The sequence below is a fragment of the Corvus cornix genome, chromosome 27, assembly GCF_000738735.6.
Source record: "Corvus cornix cornix isolate S_Up_H32 chromosome 27, ASM73873v5, whole genome shotgun sequence".
Classification (NCBI taxonomy): Eukaryota; Metazoa; Chordata; class Aves; order Passeriformes; family Corvidae; genus Corvus; species Corvus cornix.
In genome coordinates, this window is record NC_046355.1 from 4,656,612 (window position 1) to 4,677,938 (window position 21,327).

At 56.7% G+C, this 21,327-nt stretch overlaps 1 protein-coding gene across 3 annotated transcripts in view; it reads right to left on the minus strand.

The window, feature by feature from the left end:
* The window catches only part of FBXO42 (F-box protein 42), a 47,538-nt gene that overhangs the window by 11,084 nt on the left and 15,127 nt on the right, over positions 1-21,327 (minus strand). For all 3 annotated transcript variants that reach the window (XM_039565757.1, XM_039565759.1, XM_039565758.1), the window contains exons 2-4: positions 20,402-20,668; positions 18,038-18,154; positions 10,614-10,748 (exon numbers count right to left, since the gene is read on the minus strand). In XM_039565757.1, coding sequence (XP_039421691.1) covers positions 10,614-10,748; positions 18,038-18,154; positions 20,402-20,651 — 502 coding nt within the window. In that variant the 5' untranslated portion in view covers positions 20,652-20,668. The remainder of the gene's footprint in view (positions 1-10,613; positions 10,749-18,037; positions 18,155-20,401; positions 20,669-21,327) is intronic.

Here is a 21,327-nt window from a genome sequence, read left to right on the forward strand (position 1 = left end):
TGGAAGCGAAGCTTTGGTTTCTCGCAATCTCTGGGCGGTGGAGCAGAACCCCGGGGAGGCTCAGTCACCTCTGTGCTTTTGCAAGGTCCCCGTGGGTATTTTTTTAACCCCGGCGTTTCTGAGGTGCTGCCGCTCCGATAAAGCCGTGGAAAAGGAGAGGCAGTGCCCTCTGAACCCTGCGCAACTGGATTTACTGAGTCACTCTGTGCTAATGCCTGGCAAAAATGTCCTTATGCAGCAATTGAGCAAACAGTCCCGAGATAACCGCGCCAGAACGCTCCGGGCTCGGCCTCTTATCTGCCAACAGCCGCGAACGGGGATCGCTGTGATTCCTGCCACAATTCCCGCACCTCCACGCTGCAGGAGAGGCTTTATTGGGGTACACCCTGTGCCCTCCTCCCCGGCAGCATCGCCCCGAGGTGCTGGGTGCTCCGCGGGGTGAGGTCACGCTTCGCAATCATCCTTTGGGAAAGGCGGATTTGGCCCTGCACCGAGGTGCTGCTCTTGCACAAGCCTCCGTTCCCTCTCTCTGTGGGCGGAATCCCAATGATCCACCTCTCCCTGCTTCCACGCTCGTGTTTCTATTCCCCCTGCAGTGACACTGCCCCACAGACTTCTCCAAATCACACTTCTCCACAGACACCTCCCCAAATCAGCCCCGGCGCAATGAAAGAGCTCAGCGCTCCCAGATAAAGGGATGAGCAGCTCCTGCCGCTTGTCTTCCCTCCAGGAGGCGAGGGAAGGGATGGGAATTGCTGGATCGGGCTCCCCAGCGCCCTGAGGAGCGGGTAATTGCAGGGCAGGGATGAGGTCGGTGTGGGATAGCGGGGATGCGTCCCAGCCCTGCTGAGCTCCGCACTTTTCGCTCCCGGATCGTTTCCCGCAGCGCGAGGCAGGCGGCGGCGGCCGCCCCGACGTCGGAGAATCCCAAAATGAGTGGTGTTCCAGGAAATGGCTGCTGTGTAATTCGGTGAGGTTACAGCTACCACGGGGCTCCAAACCTCAACTATCCTCTAAAGAGCACCCTGCGGGCACAGCCAGAGAATCCTGGAATGGTTTGGGATGGAAGGGACCTGAAAGCTCATCCCATTCCACCCCCTGCCATGGCAGGGACACCTTCCACTGTCCCAGGTTGCTCCAAGCCCTGTCCAGCCTGGCCTTGGACACTTCCAGGGATGGGGAATCCACAACAACTCCTGGATGCAGTCAGAGGGAGGAAGTGCAAAAAGCCTGGGAAGAGCCAGGGCTTCGCTCCTCCCAATGTTTGCTGCAAGGACAGCAGTTATTTACTGAAACCCCAGCATCTTCCCACTGAAATTCCCAGCGCAGGGAGGGATATTCAGTCCAGCTCTTCGCACTCCCCTCCCTCGCTGTCTCCCCCTTTATTCCCATTTTCAATCCATCGGTTCCTGAACTTCGCTCCCTCCTCGCCAGGGAAGCACTTTTCTCCCTCATTCCAGTAATTCCAGCCCTGAACGCCAAACTCACTGAATATTTCATGTTCAGGAATCCAAATCCACCTTTGGAGTGCAGACAAGCACAAGCCAGTGCTCTGTCATTCCGCGTGCCTGCCCCGTTCTGCGAGAGCTTTACAGCAGATGCTTGGGGAAAAGATTAAAATCGGGCTATGGAGCGCCAGGATTTGGAGAGGCTTGGAAGGTACATCGTGCTGGGTATGGATTACACTGCCCAGGGAATGCTGCCTGCTCAATCCCGAGTATTACACACGCAATCCTGCTGGATTGAGTCCTCAAGGCAAAGGCTGGGCTGTCTTGGAAGGAGCTCTTGCCGATAGATGTCAGCACAGCCTGCCCGAAACTCCCAGCAGGATCTTTCCGAAGGAAAAGCAGGACCTGTCCTTTCCTTCCCAGCTGACAGTGTAGCCAAGGGATAGCGGGGTCTTATCCCACAAACCCCACAATGGACAGGGAGGTACCTGCCCAGGAGGGAGGGTGCTCTCAGAGACCCAGGAAAATGGAATAATTGGATATGAAACGATCAGGGAGTTTGTGTCCAGGGAAACCATCACCCCTGGGTGCCTCCCACGCCTCGGGACGACGGCACCGGCCCTGGGAAGGAGGGATCAGCTCCCTCTGGGGTGCAACACATTCATGAGATGTGAGACACCACCAGTGTCAACAACCCTGTGTGTGGCTCCGGGGTTTTGAGCCTTTTCCTGAAAAGGAAATAAATTGGACATGCTTTGTCTGAGCCACAGTTTGCAAATTCCTCGGCTCCAACCAAACTCGGATGAGCGAGAAATTAAACTGTCCGCAGTGCTGGGAAATCAAACGTCAGGAAAAAGGGGAAAAAAATCCTGACAGAAAAAAAAACCCCTCTTGGAAAATGCAGCCTAACTTCTGCCTGGGTTAAAGGGATGACAGAGCTCCACTCTGGGATCATTGAAATGCAAATTGTTCTCCAGGGTGGAGGCGGGAGTACCAGGTACTACTACTACTACTACTACTACTACTACTACTACTACTACTACTGGTACCTGCTGGTACTACTAGGAGGGATTTCCACTCAACCCTGGAAGTTTCCAAGGCTAGGTTGGACAGGGCTTGGAGCAACCTGGGATAGTGGAAGGTGTCCCTGCCCGTAGAAGAAGGCGAGTCCCCAAGCCTGTACTGAGGGAAGAGGGAAGCCAGATCACCACTGAAACGCCCACTTCCCTTCGAGCCGCTCTTCTCCCAGCCTCCTCAGCTTTTCCCTCTTTACTCCCTTCCCACATGGCTCCTACCACATCTCGAGGCAGGACAGGAGGGCACCCAAAGGGTCAGGGATCATTGCCCGGGGGATTGTCACAGCCGGCCGGCCGCTGCCTCCCTGCCCTGCTGACTGAGGCAGCTGAGCCCCCGCTCCGAGGAGCCCCTTTCCCACCGCAGGGAAGGTTCTTCCCCCACGTTTTGCCCACGGGTAAAAATTCGCTGAACTTCCAAGTCCTGCAGGGAGCAGGGAATAGGAGAGGGGAAGTGCTTTGGCCTGCTGGGGTAAAACCCCTTTGCCAGCCTGAGCCAGCCCCAGGTCCTGGGCACATTCCCACCTCCCTGGGCGGGTAATCCATGGCTTCTCCAAAGCCACTCCTGGCTGCCTCCGGCACCGCATTCCTGAGAGGCAGCGCACCCCGAGGACCAGGCACACCTTACTCTACTTGCTGAACTGACTCTGCCCCCCACCCTCCAGCTCCAGTGGAAAGAAGTGACTCCGTGACTTTGTGACCTTGTCAGATATCGGGAGGCCCTGGAAAAGCTGTGGGAACACAGCACTGATAAGGATAAGCCGCTGCCAGCTGGAGGGAGGGGCAGGATGCAGCCAGGTAGGGTCAGGGGGAGGGAGGAATGTGGGAAGTGAGGCCATTTCAGCTGTGGGATTCAGGAATGGGAGGCACAGGAACGTTTTTCCCCAGCAGTGGCAATCCACACCCATTTCCCGCCCCACTGACCAGTCCATGTGGCGGGAGTAAAGCCCTTCACCCCACCAGGCTCTCCAGGCAGGTGCCTTTATTTGCAGGGAGCAGATTCCCAGGCAGGAAGTGTCCAGGAGCCACACAGACCCCCGGGAAGAAGAGAGGGATCTTTTGGCTTTTGCTGCCTGGTTCAGTGAAGGCACTTGTGGGATAAATCCCTGCACCCGGCAGATCCACTCAGTTTGCACGTGGGTTTTGTGCCTGTGTGTTCCTGCACTGATCCGTGCCAGGGGCAGGCATGGCAGGGTGGCCATCCATGGAATGTGCTTTGGATCCAGACAACAAAAAGCTTCCCGAGGTTAAACACGGCCAGAAAGGCCACGAGCTGCTGGAGGAGGACAGAGCCTGGCAAATCCAAGGGAGGGGAGGTGTGTGCTGTAAACCTAAACCCATGGATTAATCTCCTGGAGACCATCAGTGCCTTCCCAACCAGGCGGCAGCTGACGCAAAAAAAGAAAAATTAAAAAAAGCTTTCACTCGATTTGGGTTGATTTTTCATCTCTTGCCCTTGAGATATTTCCTATTGAACACCACAAATTCCATTAGAGATGTCTGCAAAACCACCCAGGCAAAGAGAGGAACAAATGAATGCCGGGGCTGCCTCGCTCAGATGGATCCAGGGGCTGGGAACCGCCCTGCTCCCACCTCGGAGCTGCCAATCCACCCTCTGCAAGGGCAGCAATGAAGTCCAAACTCTGTATCCAGGGATATTGCTGGAGGGTTTGTCTGTCAAAGGCTTGGCAGGAGTGGTCACTCACCTCCTCGTAAAGCTGGGAGCCCAAAATGGAGAAATCAATAAATTTATCAAAAATCAATATATTGATACTGGAGAAAGCAATTCCAAGCAACCTGTGCTGGGACAGCCTCTGTCCCAGAGGGTGGCATGGGACAAAGCCCGGAAAGTCCTTGTTCCAGAAGGGCACAAATGAGGGGTGGGTAAGGAAGAAATGAGGGGTGTGATAAGGAGGAAATCGGGTGTGTGATAAGAAAGAAATCAGGTGCAGGATAAGGAAGCTCCAGGCAGGGGACTCACAGGATCAAAGCTGAGCTTCCAACGGGGTCAAGTCACTCCGAGCTGGAGGACGCAAGAGCCTTTGGATGGTGGAGGGAAAGCCACGGATTATTTGAGGGTGAAGTGGAATGTTTCAGCTCTGCAGAGGCAGGAACAGGCCCTGCTGCTACCAAACTCAAAGAGCAACGAGGAAAAAACCACCCAGATCAGGAACAGAGCTGGAAAAAGCCTTCCCCTCTTCCAGGCTCACCGCTCACAGCACGAGGGATTTCCATCTATCCCATTAACCTGCTCCACTTCGGAGGCTCAGGCACTCAGTCATAATTAGAGACGTTCTTCCGTGCCAGGAATCAGCTTTTGGCTCCTCTGGGTTCCCGGGAGGCCAACAGCGACCACACGGCCTCAGTGGGCTCAAGGTGATCCCGAGTTTTTAATAAACTGAGGTTTGCTTTCAATCAGGGGGCCGTCGGCGAGGCCAGAGGCACAGGGGGACACCAAGGGAATTCTGCAGCCAGAATTTTGGTCAGGTCAGGATTTTGGGGCGTTTTAATGCCCAAAGCAAGGCTGTGCCCAGGATCCCTGTGAGGGAAGTGACTGCAAGGGGAGCAGAGCTGCAGTCTGGGGTCAGGGCAGAGCGTCTCAGTGACTGCTCTTCAGGAAAAAGAATCCCAGAATCCCCGAGGCTGGAAAAGCCCTCCCAGACCATCGAGTGCACCCTGTGCCTGATCCCCACCTTGTCCCCAGCCCAGAGCACTGAGTGCCACCTCCAGGCCTTCCTTGGACATCTCCAGGGATGGGCACTCCAAACCTCCCTGGGCAGCCCCTTCCACGAGGAAATTCCTCCTGGCCTCCACCCTGAGCCTCCCCTGGCCCAGCCTGAGGCCGTTCCCTCTCCTCCTGTCCCTGTTCCCTGCGAGCAGAGCTCGACCCCCCCGGCTGCCCCCTCCTGTCAGGGACTTGTGCAGAGCCACAAGGGCCCCCCTGAGCCTCCTTTGCTCCAGGCTGAGCCCCTTTCCCAGCTCCCTCAGCCGCTCCTGGGGTTCCAGCCCCTTCCCAGCTCCCTTCCCTGCCCTGGACTCGCTCCAGCCGCTCCAGGGCCCTCCCGAGTCAAGGGTCCCAGGACTGGACAGAGCTGATGCAAAACACAACCATGAACTGAACGAGGTGCACAATCTTCAGTCACAGAGGGTTTAAATCCACACATGAGGAGCTTCCCACTATTCCCACACCTCTGTTTACTCCTCAGATTCCCACCGAGCCCTTGCACAGCCCTGCTCCTGTCCCAGTGGGATTCACTCCCTGAGTGCTGGTGCCACTCTGTGGCCGTGGAGGGCTGGATCCTGTGGGATCCTGTGGGGTCCTGTGGGATCCAGCACCGTCTCCCCTCCTTGGGAAGCCCACTCAGTCCTTCCCTGTGACTCCTTCAGCTCCACAGAGATCCCAGCCAAGGAATTCACTCCAGAGCGGGAGCAGCACTGTGAAACTCCACGGACTGTTTGGAGAATTGTTTTGAAAACTCACCACTCTTTTCTAGAAGGGGCAGATGAAAACAAGGCTGAGCTTTTTAGCTCGGGGCAAGGTTTTTGCACAGCTCTGTCAAGGCCAAACCTCTCTGCTCCACGAGCGACGGGGTGGTTTCTCCACCAGCACCACATCTGACACCAGGAGTCTCTCCCGAGCCTCTCCTGCCTCCTTCGGGCTGTTGCTTTTGTTGACACAACACCATCAAAGGCACCTTCCCCTCAGCTCCCGAAGGGAAACCTGATCCGGCAACTGCAGCAGCGCCCACTCACAGCAGCAGGGGGCTGGGGAGGAGCTGAGCCAAGAGGAGCCCTGGCAGAGGGGTTTCAGTGTGCCGGGCTGAGGCCACCCAGGAGGTTCAGGTACAAACCTCGGGCGGGAGGGCTCTGCTCATGCCCGGGCGGGAGCAGGAGGGAGGAACAGCCACGTCCCGACACCGTGGGGACAGAGAGCAGCAAAGCATCACACCAAGGAGTTTTGCCTCCGAGCCTGATCCCGAAATCCTGAGGAAGATGAGAAGCTTTCCCATCTCCCCAGCGTGACTGCAGGGAGAGAAGGCCCGGAGCGAAGCCCTGGGGAGGTGTCCCTGCCGGGGGAAGGGTGGCCCCGGGCAGCAGCACCAGGAGCCTCCTCCCAGCAGCAGGAAAAGCGGAGCCCCGAGGCTCCTGAACTCCTCCGAGATCAGAGAGGGATATCCCGGCCTGGCAGTGGGAAACACACCGGGACACGGGAGGGACGGGGCTCCTTCCAGCCTCCTGCCTGGCCAGGCAGCTGCAGGGCAGCAAAGGGGGGATGACAACACAGACACAAGAGGAGGATGTGCAGATCCTGCAGGACTTCAGCAGGAATTCCTCTCCCTGGTCTTTCCAGCACCACTCCCGACTTCATAAGCACAACAGGCTCAGTTTTAAAGGGAAAAGCTGTTCAGCTCTGTGCCATGAGCCCCTGGGAGAGCAAAGCTCCTGGCCTTTTGTCTCTCTAATTCAAAAAGGCATTTCCTGGTGTGGTTCTGGCTGAGAGAGGCCGGGTGCAGGACTCTGAGGAACTGGAACCAACAAATCCAGGCAGGGACAGAGCCTGCAGAGAGAAGAGCCTGAAAGGGCCCGGGCAGGACAGCCAGACACTGCCTGGGGACGGACACGCTCCCGGCTCTGCCTGGGGATGATCCCTGCAGGGGGACACGGACAGGAGGCTCCGACGGTGGAACGGGGCCTGGGGCTTCTCCCAGAGCCTTCCAGCAGCTTCCCGTGCACCGGGATAGATGGGATCTCACCAGGAGTGTTTCACAGACTGCACAGACACAGGACAAACCTTCCCTGCCAGCAGGGCAGCAGATCCGGGGAGGAATCCCGGCTCAGCCAAGTCCAGGCATCAGCAAAGGCCTCACCACAAACCCCTGCAGCTCCCACTGCACCGAGTCATGGAATCATGGAATGGTTTGAGATGGAAGGGACCTTAAAGCCCATCCAGTGCCACCCCTGCCATGGGCAGGGACACCTTCCCAGGCTGCTCCAAGCCCTGTCCAGCCTGGCCTGGGACACTTCCAACCTGTGCCAGGGCCTCCCCCCCTCACAGGGAACAATTCCTTCCCAAAATCCCATCTGACCCTGCCCTCTGGCATTCCAGGCCCTTGTCCAAAGTCCATCTCCAGCATTCTTGGAGCCCCTCCAGGTACTGAAAGTCCTGGGACTCTCTGTTTCCAATGGGATTTGGTTTCTTTCCTGGCTGTTCAGCCCATTTTTGGGGAGCACCAGGGACTATCACCACTGAAACCAGCGTGCTCCAGCTGGACTCACAGCAGTGAGTGGGGCCTCACCCTGGCCTCCAGCTGGATAAACAGATTCCAGCATAGACCAGCCCCAGCCCTCCACACCGGGGTCCCCTGTGCAGAGATGGGCTCAAATTCCAGCAGCTGCCCAGGTTAACTGAGCAACTGAGGGCGAGGAAAGCACCCACCTTGCAGGGACCACCTCCCCTGGGACAGCACCGCAGCGTCCCACGCATGGCGCTGGAAATTATCCCGCTCCTGCTCCAGCAGGTCCTGAGTGGGAGTGGAAGGGGTGGGAGCAGCTCCACAATGGCCAGGAGAGCTCGAGGGAGAGGAGCTGGGAGGCACCTTCCTAAACCAGAGATCCTGCTGCCTGCCACCCTCCTGTCCAGAGCTGCAAACCCCACCAAAAGCTCTCCACGAGAGCTGCGCACCAACTCTCTCGTGCTGCTCCAGCCTCATCAGTCACACGTCAAAGCCATTGTTTCAGATCTAAGCAAAAAAATACTTTGAGACCTCAAAAATTAGGGTTTTTTGAAGTAATTATCTCCCTCCTCCGTCTTGGAGACGAAAGAAACCCAGGCCAATTATTTCTTTGAAGGCTAAATATTTACTCCCAGGTGAAGCAGCTCGGGCTGGAGGGGAATTATCCAGCTCTGATGTCATCTCATACCCAGGAGCCAGAAAACCCGGATGAAAACAGGCAGGAACAAACAACAACAACAACAGGGTGTTTTCTCCTGGAAAAGCCTCTCAGAAAGGGATGAAGTTGTGTCCAGAACACTGTGCTCCCATTCCCTGCTCCTTAGAGAAGATGCTTAACGAGGGCACACGTGGAGTGTGACGGAACCTCTCCGAGCAAGACCCGGCCTTGGGAAAGAGCCAGGGTCTTATTCCAGAGCTCTGGAGTCTGTGGGGTAGGTGTGGGAACTCCTCCACAGCAATTAGCCTGCCCTCACAACGACTGGTAATCAATCAATGTCAACTCTTCGGGTTTTTTTTAAAAAACACCCTCCTGCCTTATTTACATCCCAGGATTTCAAAGCTCTCTGCTTTTGTCCCCTCCAGCCACTCTTCTCTCCTGGTGCCAACCCTCTGGTTCAGGGCACCCAAAGGAAAAGCAGGAGCTGTGTCAGATCCCACCGCGGGGTGACTCATCCCTTCAGAAAACCAGGAACAAGAGCGCTCCCTGTTCCCTGCCTCCGGTTTCAGTTGCGATCCCATCTCGCTCATGACAGCATGCAGGAATATCTCCTCGGGGGATCTTCCCGTGGGACCTCACCCCGACACGCATTCCCACAGGACTCGTTCTTCGGGAGCGCTGGGTGTCAGCGGGGCAGCGGAGCCCCGGCGCCGCAGCAGGGCCGGCTCCGAGCCGTGCCCCGCATTCAGCGCGGCGGAAGAGCTCCCTGGGCTGCAGGAATCGCCGGCCTGGGGCGGAGCAGAGGTCTGCAGAGCCCAGTATCCTGTTTATGCTGCTCCTCTCCAGCCCCCAGCACAGGGAGAGCGCTCGGGCAGGGAAGGAGGGATGGCAGGAGCCGGTTTGGAAGGGTGGGGTTCGCCTTCTCCCGGTTAAATCCCCAACGCCTGAATTCCCCCTGCGGGAATCCTTCAGGGAAAGCAGAACACAGGGAAGTGTGGATGGATAGCCAAGCAGCAAGTGAGGTGTCAGAAACATCTGGATTTTGGAGGACTTCAAGTGCGAGACAAGAGAATACTTTAAACAATGTCTGAGCAGTCCACGATACTTGGAGCACACGGCAGGGAATTCTGTGCCCAACAAGGAATGCTGAGCTCCTTTTCTCCTCCCTCCTTCTGCCAAAACAGCTGCTTTAACACCGATTTCCCCCCCTGCCCCAAGAGCTTCCCCCAATTCTTCTGCTTTCCTCAAAGTTATTTTAGTGGAATTCAGAAATTAAACGAAAAAACTCAAACTGTCATGGGTGACATTTCCAGCACAAAAACCACTGTGGGAAATAATTCGTGGTGTTTTCCTGCCCGGCTGAGGGTGCCTGGACAGCAGGAACGAACCTGCTTTCCCACGCTCTCCCACCTGCACGGGCTTGTCTGCTCCACTCCCCAAAATACCTGGAGTGGGAGCCACTGGAATGAGCACAGAAAATCTCAGCTTTGGGACAATGACTCTCACCACGGAATCACGGAATGGGACCTTAAACACCGCCCAGTGTCACCCCTGCCATGGGCAGGGACACCTTCCACTGTCTCAGGCTGCTCCAACCTGGCCTTGGGCACTGTCAGGGATCCAGGGGCAGCCACAGCTGCTCTGGGCACCCTGTGCCAGGGCCTCTCCACCCTCCCAGGGAACAATTCCTTCCCAATATCTCATCCATCCCTGCCCTCTGGCACTGGGAAGCCATTCCCTGTGTCCTGTCCCTCCATGCCTTGTCCCCAGTCCCTCTGCAGCTCTCCTGGAGCCCCTTTAGGCCCTGCAAGGGGCTCGGAGCTCTCCCTGGAGCTTCTCCTCTCCAGGCTGAACAATCATCACATCTTTCTCAGCCTTCCTGGGACTGAACAATCCCAACTCTCTCAGCCTTCTCCAGGCTGAACAATCCCGATTTTCACCGCCTTATCAACGCAGGCTCTGGTGGCTGCAGAGAAGTGTCCCTCACCCTGCCTGGCAGGAACCAGCAGGGAGCAGCTGCTCCCGAGAAAACCCACCCAAGGTGGTGCTGAGGACACAGAGACTGCCACAAAGCAGCCACACAACCCGACACAACCCGAACCCCGGTGGGATAACGCTCAAACGCACCCGGGCACACCGAATGGAGGCAGGCAGCCGTGGGCAGGAGCGATGAGGGGTGGGGGCAGCTGCCAGGGCTCACCTGAGGCCAGGGGCCGGATCCACTCCTTGCTGTTGAGGTCCAGTCTCCAGAGGTCATTGAAGGCGGCGTTGCAGCTGCTCTGGGTGCAGCCCCCGAACACGTACATGGACTGGTTGGCATCGTAGTAGCACGCACCTGGAACAGCAACAGAGCTCAGTCACTGCTCTGCTTTGGGGGGACACAGCTCTGTCACTGCTCTGCTTTGGGGGGACACAGCTCTGTCACTGCCCTGTGCTTTGGGGGACACAGCTCTGTCACTGCCCTGTGCTTTGGGGGGACACAGCTCTGTCACTGCTCTGTGCTTTGGGGGGACACAGCTCTGTCACTGCCCTGTGCTTTGGGGGGACACAGCTCTGTCACTGCCCTGTGCTTTGGGGGACACAGCTCTGTCACTGCTCTGCTTTGGGGGACACAGCTCTGTCACTGCTCTGTGCTTTGGGGGACACAGCTCTGTCACTGCTCTGCTTTGGGGGGACACAGCTCTGTCACTGCTCTGTGCCTCAGGGGGACACAGCTCTGTCACTGCCCTGTGCTTTGGGGGGACACAGCTCTGTCACTGCTCTGCTTTGGGGGACACAGCTCTGTCACTGCTCTGTGCTTTGGGGGACACAGCTCTGTCACTGCTCTGCTTTGGGGGACACAGCTCTGTCACTGCTCTGTGCTTTGGGGGACACAGCTCTGTCACTGCCCTGTGCTTTGGGGGACACAGCTCTGTCACTGCCCTGTGCTTTGGGGGACACAGCTCTGTCACTGCTCTGCTTTGGGGGACACAGCTCTGTCACTGCCCTGTGCTTTGGGGGACACAGCTCTGTCACTGCCCTGTGCTTTGGGGGACACAGCTCTGTCACTGCCCTGTGCCTCAGGGGGACACAGCTCTGTCACTGCTCTGCTTTGGGGGACACAGCTCTGTCACTGCTCTGTGCTTTGGGGGACACAGCTCTGTCACTGCTCTGCTTTGGGGGGACACAGCTCTGTCACTGCCCTGTGCTTTGGGGGACACAGCTCTGTCACTGCTCTGCTTTGGGGGGACACAGCTCTGTCACTGCCCTGTGCTTTGGGGGACACAGCTCTGTCACTGCCCTGTGCCTCAGGGGGACACAGCTCTGTCACTGCTCTGCTTTGGGGGGACACAGCTCTGTCACTGCTCTGCTTTGGGGGACACAGCTCTGTCACTGCCCTGTGCTTTGGGGGACACAGCTCTGTCACTGCTCTGCTTTCGGGGGACACAGCTCTGTCACTGCTCTGTGCTTTGGGGGACACAGCTCTGTCACTGCTCTGTGCTTTGGGGGGACACAGCTCTGTCACTGCTCTGCTTTGGGGGACACAGCTCTGTCACTGCTCTGTGCTTTGGGGGACACAGCTCTGTCACTGCTCTGCTTTGGGGGACACAGCTCTGTCACTGCTCTGCTTTGGGGGACACAGCTCTGTCACTGCCCTGTGCTTTGGGGGACACAGCTCTGTCACTGCTCTGTGCTTTGGGGGGACACAGCTCTGTCACTGCCCTGTGCTTTGGGGGACACAGCTCTGTCACTGCCCTGTGCTTTGGGGGGACACAGCTCTGTCACTGCCCTGTGCTTTGGGGGACACAGCTCTGTCACTGCCCTGTGCTTTGGGGGACACAGCTCTGTCACTGCTCTGCTTTGGGGGGACACAGCTCTGTCACTGCTCTGCTTTGGGGGACACAGCTCTGTCACTGCTCTGCTTTGGGGGGACACAGCTCTGTCACTGCCCTGTGCTTTGGGGGACACAGCTCTGTCACTGCCCTGTGCTTTGGGGGGACACAGCTCTGTCACTGCTCTGCTTTCGGGGGACACAGCTCTGTCACTGCTCTGTGCTTTGGGGGACACAGCTCTGTCACTGCTCTGCTTTGGGGGGACACAGCTCTGTCACTGCTCTGCTTTCGGGGGACACAGCTCTGTCACTGCCCTGTGCTTTGGGGGGACACAGCTCTGTCACTGCTCTGTGCTTTGGGGGGACACAGCTCTGTCACTGCTCTGCTTTGGGGGGACACAGCTCTGTCACTGCTCTGTGCTTTGGGGGACACAGCTCTGTCACTGCTCTGCTTTGGGGGGACACAGCTCTGTCACTGCCCTGTGCTTTGGGGGACACAGCTCTGTCACTGCCCTGTGCCTCAGGGGGACACAGCTCTGTCACTGCTCTGTGCTTTGGGGGACACAGCTCTGTCACTGCCCTGTGCTTTGGGGGACACAGCTCTGTCACTGCTCTGCTTTGGGGGACACAGCTCTGTCACTGCCCTGTGCTTTGGGGGGACACAGCTCTGTCACTGCCCTGTGCTTTGGGGGGACACAGCTCTGTCACTGCTCTGTGCTTTGGGGGGACACAGCTCTGTCACTGCCCTGTGCCTCAGGGGGACACAGCTCTGTCACTGCTCTGCTTTGGGGGACACAGCTCTGTCACTGCTCTGTGCTTTGGGGGACACAGCTCTGTCACTGCTCTGCTTTGGGGGGACACAGCTCTGTCACTGCTCTGTGCTTTGGGGGACACAGCTCTGTCACTGCCCTGCTTTGGGGGGACACAGCTCTGTCACTGCTCTGTGCTTCGGGGGACACAGCTCTGTCACTGCCCTGTGCCTCAGGGGGACACAGCTCTGTCACTGCCCTGTGCCTCAGGGGGACACACCAAGATCAGGCCCTTTCCTCCCTGGAAAAAAGCAGCCAGGCTGCTCCAGCTCCCTGGAACCATGGGGTATCCCTGAGCAGGGTGAAGCTCCAGCAAGAACCTTCCCAAGAGGATTATCCCCTCAAGCAGAGCTGCTCCTCAAAGGGCAGAGAAAACTGCCTTACAAGGCTGTAATTAATTAGCTTAGCTGTGATTAAGGCGCTCAGCCCACTGACCTTCCCTGAGCTGGCTCACGCAGCTCACAGACCCTGCTCTGTGCACCCAGGCCTGGGGGTTCGTTCTATTTTCAGGATTTCACCCCATCTCACCTTAAAAAGCCCCACTAAAACCCAGGATCTCCCATGAGCATTCCCTCTGCTCCCTGTGGGAAAGGATCAGGCAGCGGGATGGGGAACAGGGAGGGAACACCACGTTTGACAACCCCTCAAAGATACCCAGGGAAATCAAGAGCTTTTGGCCCCAAAACAAGCTCTGCAGCAACAGAAAATCCATGGAAGTGTCTGCAGCATCCAGGTACCTCTGACAAGAAGGAACTTCCAGATAAACTCATCTTATCTGCCTTGGAGGATGGGCAGAATTCTGGGTTTCCTGTAAAATTCCACGTGGAATAATCCCACAGCAAAATCATTGAAACTGTGCTTTCCTGCTTCTTTTTAGAGTCATTTTAAGCTGCTGAAGATAAGGAAGGCAGAGCAGCTTGAGGGGGGAAAAAATATAGGGAAAAAGAGGAAAAAGAAAGCCCAATGAAAGCTGGAGTTTATTCCAGGCTGTAGGAATTTCACAGTGGGGTTGTCGGGGCTGTTCTGTGCTGGACTTTGATGATCCTTGTGGATCCAGCTCAGGATATTCTGTGATTCCATGGTATACTTATATATAGTTTATACCAGGCGTGGAGTAAATCGGGGGAAATTGTGCACATCCCTGATGGGTTTAGGGATTTTTTGTGTAGAAAACACTGAATGGATTTAGTTGGGGTTTTTTTATGTCCCAGCAAAATTCAGTGACCCCCAGAGTTTCAGTGCTGCAGAAGTGGCTTATCTTCGGAAATGACTCAGTAATTCTGATGTCTGAAGACACTGATGCTCCAAGAGAGCAGAGGCAGCTGGCTCTCACCACATTCCTGACTCCCCCCGTCCTGAGTAAGGAATCACCAGGGATTTTCACCCAAAGCAGCTGATAACCAAAGCAAAGGTGACTGGGAAGGGAAAACCGAATGGAGAGCACATTCCCTTCAGCACAATCAAAGGACATTGACTTCTGGAACCCGGAGAACATGAGATAAATTAACCCATCCAAGTTCAAGGGTTGGGGAGACGGGAAGGAGCCAGCTGGGCTGTAAATCCCATCCCCACAGGGGCCTTGGGTTGGAGGGAGACAGCCCTCGGTGCTGGCATTCCCAGCAGGAGCTGCCAAGCTGCACCTTGAGCTGCTGGCACCACTTGCCGGGGTGGGGCTGGGATTTGGAGGGAACCCTTGGGATGGTGGCGCTGGGGAGGAGGGGCTGGAGATGGAAACACGGCCAGCCCTGCACTCCCCCAGGGAAACATCCCTCAGGAACGGGCTGGGCTGCAAGGGACCTCAGTGCCCATCTGGAAGCACGGGCAGGGACACCTTCCGCTGTCTCAGGCTGCTCCGACCTGGCCTTGGGCACGGCCAGGGATCCAGGGGCAGCCACAGCTGCTCTGGGCACCCTGTGCCAGGGCCTGCCCACCCTCCCAGGGAACAATTCCTGCCCAACATCCCATCCAGCCCTGCCCTCTGGCACTGGGAAGCCATTCCCTGTGTCCTGTCCCTCCATGCCTTGTCCCCAGTCCCTCTGCAGCTCTCCTGGAGCCCCTTTAGGCCCTGCAAGGGGCTCTGAGCTCTCCCCGGAGCCTTCTCCTCTCCAGGTGAGCACCCCCAGCTCTCCCACCTCCCTCTATATCCATCTACACCTCTATCTCTTTATTCCCTAAAATGCCATTGTCCTGCTCCTTGCAGTGCAGGGCCTGGCTGCAGCCAAAATCCCGGGGATATTGAGCAAGGCTGGGTGCTGGGAGGAGCTGCAGCTCTGCTCCAGGAGCAGCCCATCCTGTAAAACAAACATTCCAGCCTTCACCGCTCCCTGCCTTTGTCAAACCTGCAGATCACTGTCATTACTCATCCTGGTGGTGCCACCAACCCCAGGCTCCGTGGAAACAAAAACAATAAATTCAGTGCTTAAAATTAGTCACTCCTCCAGCAAAGGATCAATATCCCTGGCACAAAGGTCGGCATTCCTTTGCTGCCTTTCCGTTTCTGCATTCCTGAGCCTCCTGACATCGTTTTCCACTGCGGGCAGTGATTTCACCCCGTGAGTCATCGCCCTGCTATGACCCCGCAGGTTCATGCATAGAAGAACTCGGTGACTCCTGCAAACATCACCCAAAAAGCCCCAGATATGGAGGATTTCTGCCCCGGAACACCCAGCATTATGGATATTTCATGCCCTGCAGTTCTGCAGCTTCAGTCAAACCCTCTGGAAAAGCGGCGGCTCATCCGCAGCTCGTTCTGAGCTGTGCGATCCCTCCCCACGGCGGCACCCTCCATTCATTATTCCTCATCCAGCACTTTTGCCATTCCTCCCTTCAGGACTCACAGCAGACAGGTTGACCCCCAACTGCTTAAAATTCCCCCCTCCTTGTCTGTTTGTACTCCCTGTGAGCACTTCTGGGATAGTTATGACAATTCTTGGAAGAGAGAGCGAGCCCCAGACAGAGCTCTGATGGTGGCAGTGACTCGTGCCTGGGCAGTGACGTCTTCCCACAAAAACTGGCAAATCACTCATCCCAAAAAAGGGCTCTGTGAGTCCTCCCTGCATCTCTCCCTGCACCTCCTGTTTCCTCCACCTCAGCTCACCGTCATCCCTCGGGATTTTAGGTGACAGTTCAGAGGTTTCAGTTTGAATTTCCGGAACTGATGATTCCCAGCTTCGCTTTAACGCTGGAATCTCGCCCGCAGGCACAGAACGCTGCTGCAGGGAAAGCAGAGGCTGCAGATCCGGGCAGCTGCTCACAAACCAATCCGTTTAAGTCAGCAAACAAGTTAATCCAGATTAGCTTTGTGCCCACAAAGTGCATTAATAATGCTGCCGTGGCCACCGGGGCCGGGCAGAGCCGGGGCACTGTCACCGAGCGAGGCTAACACGGATTACACGCTCCGAGGGCAGTGGATTTAGGGAGACAGCTCATTCTGGAGCCAGGAAGCCCCTAGCAGGCAGCAGGACAAAGGAAAGAGCACACAGTGCTCTTTGGGGCAACTCTGAGCCTTTTCCAGGGAATTTCTAGCTGGCCTGAGTGCTCAGCAGTCGCAAAAACGCAGCTAAAATTGAGGGGAAATGCATGCAAATGCCAAGTCGTTCATAAGCACTTCCCTAACGCGGCTGCTGAAAACGAGCTGTGAGCTGTGGTGCCTTTTCATCCTTCAGGAAGATGAGGATATCTCGGAAGAGCACAGTGACTTCACCAGAGCTCCCTGCAGCGTCTCCCGGACTTGTCTTGGCAGGAGGCAGCGCAGCGGCTGCCTCATAAATTATTACTTGGGAAGATGAAAATGTAATGCCTGCTGCTCTTGGAACGGAAGGGCTTGCACCGTGTTTATTTTGCCTTAGAAAAATGCAATTTGCTCCCTGGAAGAGCTGTCTCCCAGAGGGCTCAGACCCCGCGCTGGAGCCACAGGATGGAATTTTTGTCGTGTTTTTTTTGGCGGGGCTGGGGCAGCTCAATGTTACTGCACTGCAAAGAGCAGGGTTTATTTCAATCTCTTTCCCTCAAAGGCACTTTTTTTTCTTTTCCCTTTCTGTTCTCTTCCAGAATCTTGGAAGGAGGGGAAAATTCACCCAAACACTGAGTGGTGCTGTTGACTGAATCACTCCCATCAGCAAATCCACCTGCAGCTCTGCTTGGTTCTGAACCTAGCAGGCTGGAACGGCCCCAATTTTCCTCACAGATGTAGAGGACGTGTGCAAGCAGCTGGTGCACATCCTGAGTGCTGCACTTCCCAGAACTCACTGGCTTTGATGGGAATGACTCCAGTCCAGTGGCTGAGGGAGGGACACAAAGCTCAGGCCCGGGTCCTGGGGGCAGCTTTGGGTCCCTCAGGACAAGACAGACCCTGAGGGGCTGGAGCATGTCCAGGGCAGGGAACGGAGCTGGGAAGGAGCTGGAGCCCCAGGAGCGGCTGAGGGAGCTGGGAAAGGGGCTCAGGCTGGAGCAAAGGAGGCTCAGGGGGGACCTTGTGGCTCTGCACAAGTCCCTGACAGGAGGGGGCAGCCGGGGGGGTCGGGCTCTGCTCCCAGGGAACAGGGACAGGAGGAGAGGGAACGGCCTCAGGCTGGGCCAGGAGAGGTTTAGATTGGATACTGGGAAAAATTCGTCATGGAAAGGGTGGTCAGGCACTGGCACAGACTGCCCAGGGCAGTGCTGGAGCCATCGTCCCTGGAAGTGTCCCGTGGCATGTGGATGTGGCACTTGGGGACACATTTAGGGTTGACTCCATGATCTGGGAGAGTTTTCCATCCTTAGTTCCAAGAAGGGGAGCTGCAGAAAGACCCCTGCACAGCCAGGAAGCCCCAATCCCACCCCACTTCCACTCCACCAGCATTTCCTAGGATCAACGAGCCCACCAGGACCAGCAGCTCCCAAATCCCTGCTCTTGTGCCAAGTGCTGGCAGAGCCGTGGGGTGAACACCGGCGGCGACGGGCGTGTGGGGCACTGCCAGACCCCGAGGGAGGCAGCTCCCGCCAGGATTCCCAGAGGATACTCACTGTGGGAGAAGCGCTGGGTGATGGGGGTGCCGGGGTAGGGGTAAGTGCGGCTCTCCCACTGGATGTTCCCTTCCTGCACTGCCTTGATGAAGCCGTGGTAGCACTGATGGGCCACACCTGGGGAGAGAACAGCGAAACTGGAACAGCCGGAGCAGGCTGTGCCCGCACGGCGACAGCAGCTCCACGGAACCCGCGTCTGGGGGTGAACACGCTGGGAATTCGGGCATCAAAGAGAGCACAGACGAGGGAACTCTGCAGATGTGGAGAGGAGCAACGAGCACTGGCCCGGGTCACGCCGTCCCCGGCAGCTCCGGCTCGGGAAACAGAGCCTTTGGGAAAGGAAGGAAGCACTGGGATGCTTTGGAGAGCTGGTGTTCAGCTCTCTGTGCTGCACCACAGCCCCTGCTCCCCTCACCACACCCCGAGGAGCAGCACCCCTTCCCTCAAGGGACCTCAGAGGACAAAAAATGCACAATAATCAATTTTTAAGAGTGTGGATGCAGCTACTGCCCAGGGACCTGAAGAAAGTAGGAGAGGAGATATCAGTGATAAAAATCAGCAGGGATGCTCCAAGGCTGCCACTAATTCTGTGTGAGGGTGCTGGGAGGGGCCAGAGGCTGCTGCCTGAGGAGACAGAAGGGTTTGGAGAAGGCTTTTGGCAGCAGCAGCAGCTCAGCAGACACTTGGTGGCACCTGCACTGAGGATGCCACAACCTGCCAAGAGTTCTTCCCCAAGCCCTGTGCCAGGAACACCCTCAGCAAGAAATCCCACTCCGGGATATAAAGCAGGAAGGGGTTTTTTTAATAAAAAAATAAAGCCTGGGGTCCTCAAGGAGGTGATGCCTGAGAGTCACACGGGAAACGGAACGCGAGCTCCAGGACTGCACAGCAGATGTATCCTGGCAAACAGGAAAAATTAACCAGGAGAACACAAATCAATTGTTTACCTCGAGTGACCTCGCTGGGCACAGCTCACAGGTGGTGCTTACAGACCCTTTTTTGGCTGGAATTGCCCCAGAAGGGCCCAGCTGCCCAGCACCACTTGCCCCCTGAGAGGTGACACAGCCCAAGGCCACGCTGTGCCTCGGGCTGCTCATCCCTGCACTCCAGGGGTGTTTCCCACATCCCTCTGGGCTGAATCCCAGGTGTTTGTCCATTCCAGCTGCATCCCTTGCAGGCCACTCCAGGAAACAGCCAAGCAGCCACTCCGGGGCTGCAGCACTCGGAAAAGGCCTTTCCCCAGGGCTGTGGGCAGCTGCTGCCCCAAAATTATGCACAGAAAGTGTCATTTTGGGCCATGCTCCCTGCTGGGTAGCTGTGTTTCTTTAACCTCCTGCTCACCTCTGGGCAAAGTGGGAAATCAGCGGGGAATCTGAGCAATGCTTTCAGGTGAGGAGAAGTCCATAAATGAGCCATCACCCCACAAACAGCCAAGGGCATTCCAGAAGGAACACATTCCCCTCGTGCAGCAACGTGTCCCATTTCCTAGGATCTAACTGTGCTCTCCTCTGGAACGCCTCGTTTTTTAAATGAAGCTCGTGATTAAAGCGTGCGCCCAACAGAACCGTACCAGAAACCACCCCATGTATTAAAATAAAATGAAGCAGAAGGTTCTGCTCGTATCCTTGTCCAAATTCTCCGTCCTTATTTGCTGTGTCATACTTCTCCAGCATGAAAATACCCCCACGAGGCTCTGGAGTGAATGCTGTGCGGAGGCAAAGGGAGGATCCGTGTCTCAGGGCTGCTCTTTCAGGAAGCTGGAATATGCACATCTCTACTCATGCAGATTTTATATTCCACTCATCTCCAGCAGAGCCCTAAGAACCAGAGCTGGGGCTGTTTCCAGCTTTGGGAATGTTAATTACTGAGCAAGACGCAAACGAAGCACAATTAAAGCCACATTAGCCATGGGACACTGGCAGGGGCTCCGGGGAGGAAGCTGCGATCCAAGCGCAGCACTGGGAGCATCCAGAGGCAGCAAAGGAGCTGCTCTGTCCTGGGCCTCGGGCTGTGCTTCAGTTTGGGCTGGAAGGGACCTCAAAGCTCATCCAGCTCCAAAGCCCTGCCGCAGGTGGAACCTTCCACTATCCCAGGTCACTCTGAGCCACGTCCAGCCTGGCCATGGACAGGCCAGGGAGGGGAATCCACAGCCTCCCTGGGTTTTCCACCCCGAGAGAGGCTGAGGGGTTCAATTCTGCACCGCTACAGCCCCCCCTTGAGCAAAGCCAGTGACCCCAGGGATGTCGCTGGGACTTCACACAAGTCAGATTTCATTTGAGGGGAAAACAAGAGGCAAAGGTAAAAGAGAGCTGGGCTCCAGATCCCTGTTCCCACAGTTAAAGAAAGGCACTGCCAGCACTGTACCTTTGATCAGTCGATACCACTGTTTGCAGACGAGGGCGGCGGTTTTGTGCTCCTGGTAGGGAGAGAGGAAGGACAGGATATATTCCAAAACCTCTTCTGGGAGCTCCAGCATCGATCTGTTGTGCCTGGGCTCCTCCGGCTCCAGCTTGGCGTGGGGCTCGTCCTCCTGCTCCATCGTCCCTTCCAGCACGGCGTCCTCTGGATCCACGGCCATGAACCCATCATCGTCACTGTCCGAGGAGCTGGCCATGGCATTCCACGTCACCGCTGGGAAAAGGGACAACGGGCAGGTCACAGAGAGAATCAGGAGCACCAGAAGTGCACTGAGAGGTGTGTGCCACACCAGAGGGCTCTGGCACAGCCAACACCGAGCGGAGGACGTGGGGTCTGCAGCTTTGCAGCAGCTGAGGGAGGTTTAGGAACGGCGTTTTCGCAGGTCACTCCATCTCTCCCCACCCTGCTGCTGCCTCCAGTCGGAAGCAGAGAGCCAAAGCAAAGCTCTGGAGCTGCTGCTCCCTCGCTGGGCACGAGGAGACATCGCCCTGCCCTGCACCGTGGGGCCCAGATGGGATGGGAAAAGGGATCCCTGTGGAATCCTACCCAGGCTGAGACAGAGCACGGCGACATTCACAGTTCCTCCACCCCTGTGGGACCTGTTCTGCCAGCGAGGCTGTTTTACCCCAAACAACTCCCTGTGGGGGAAAAATTCCCTGCCTCTTGCCACCCCCCTTCTCCTTTCATTTGTGAAATACCTGCACACAGCCCTGGCTGGCAGAAGGTGAGGAAAGCCAGTCCCTGGGGATTTACTGCTGATGGAAGACTGGGATATCAGAGGTTCTATCTCCAGCTATTCCCAACATCTCAGTGTAAGGCGACGCCTCGATGACAGAAACGTATCGTGAAATAAATCCACCTTAACGAGGGGC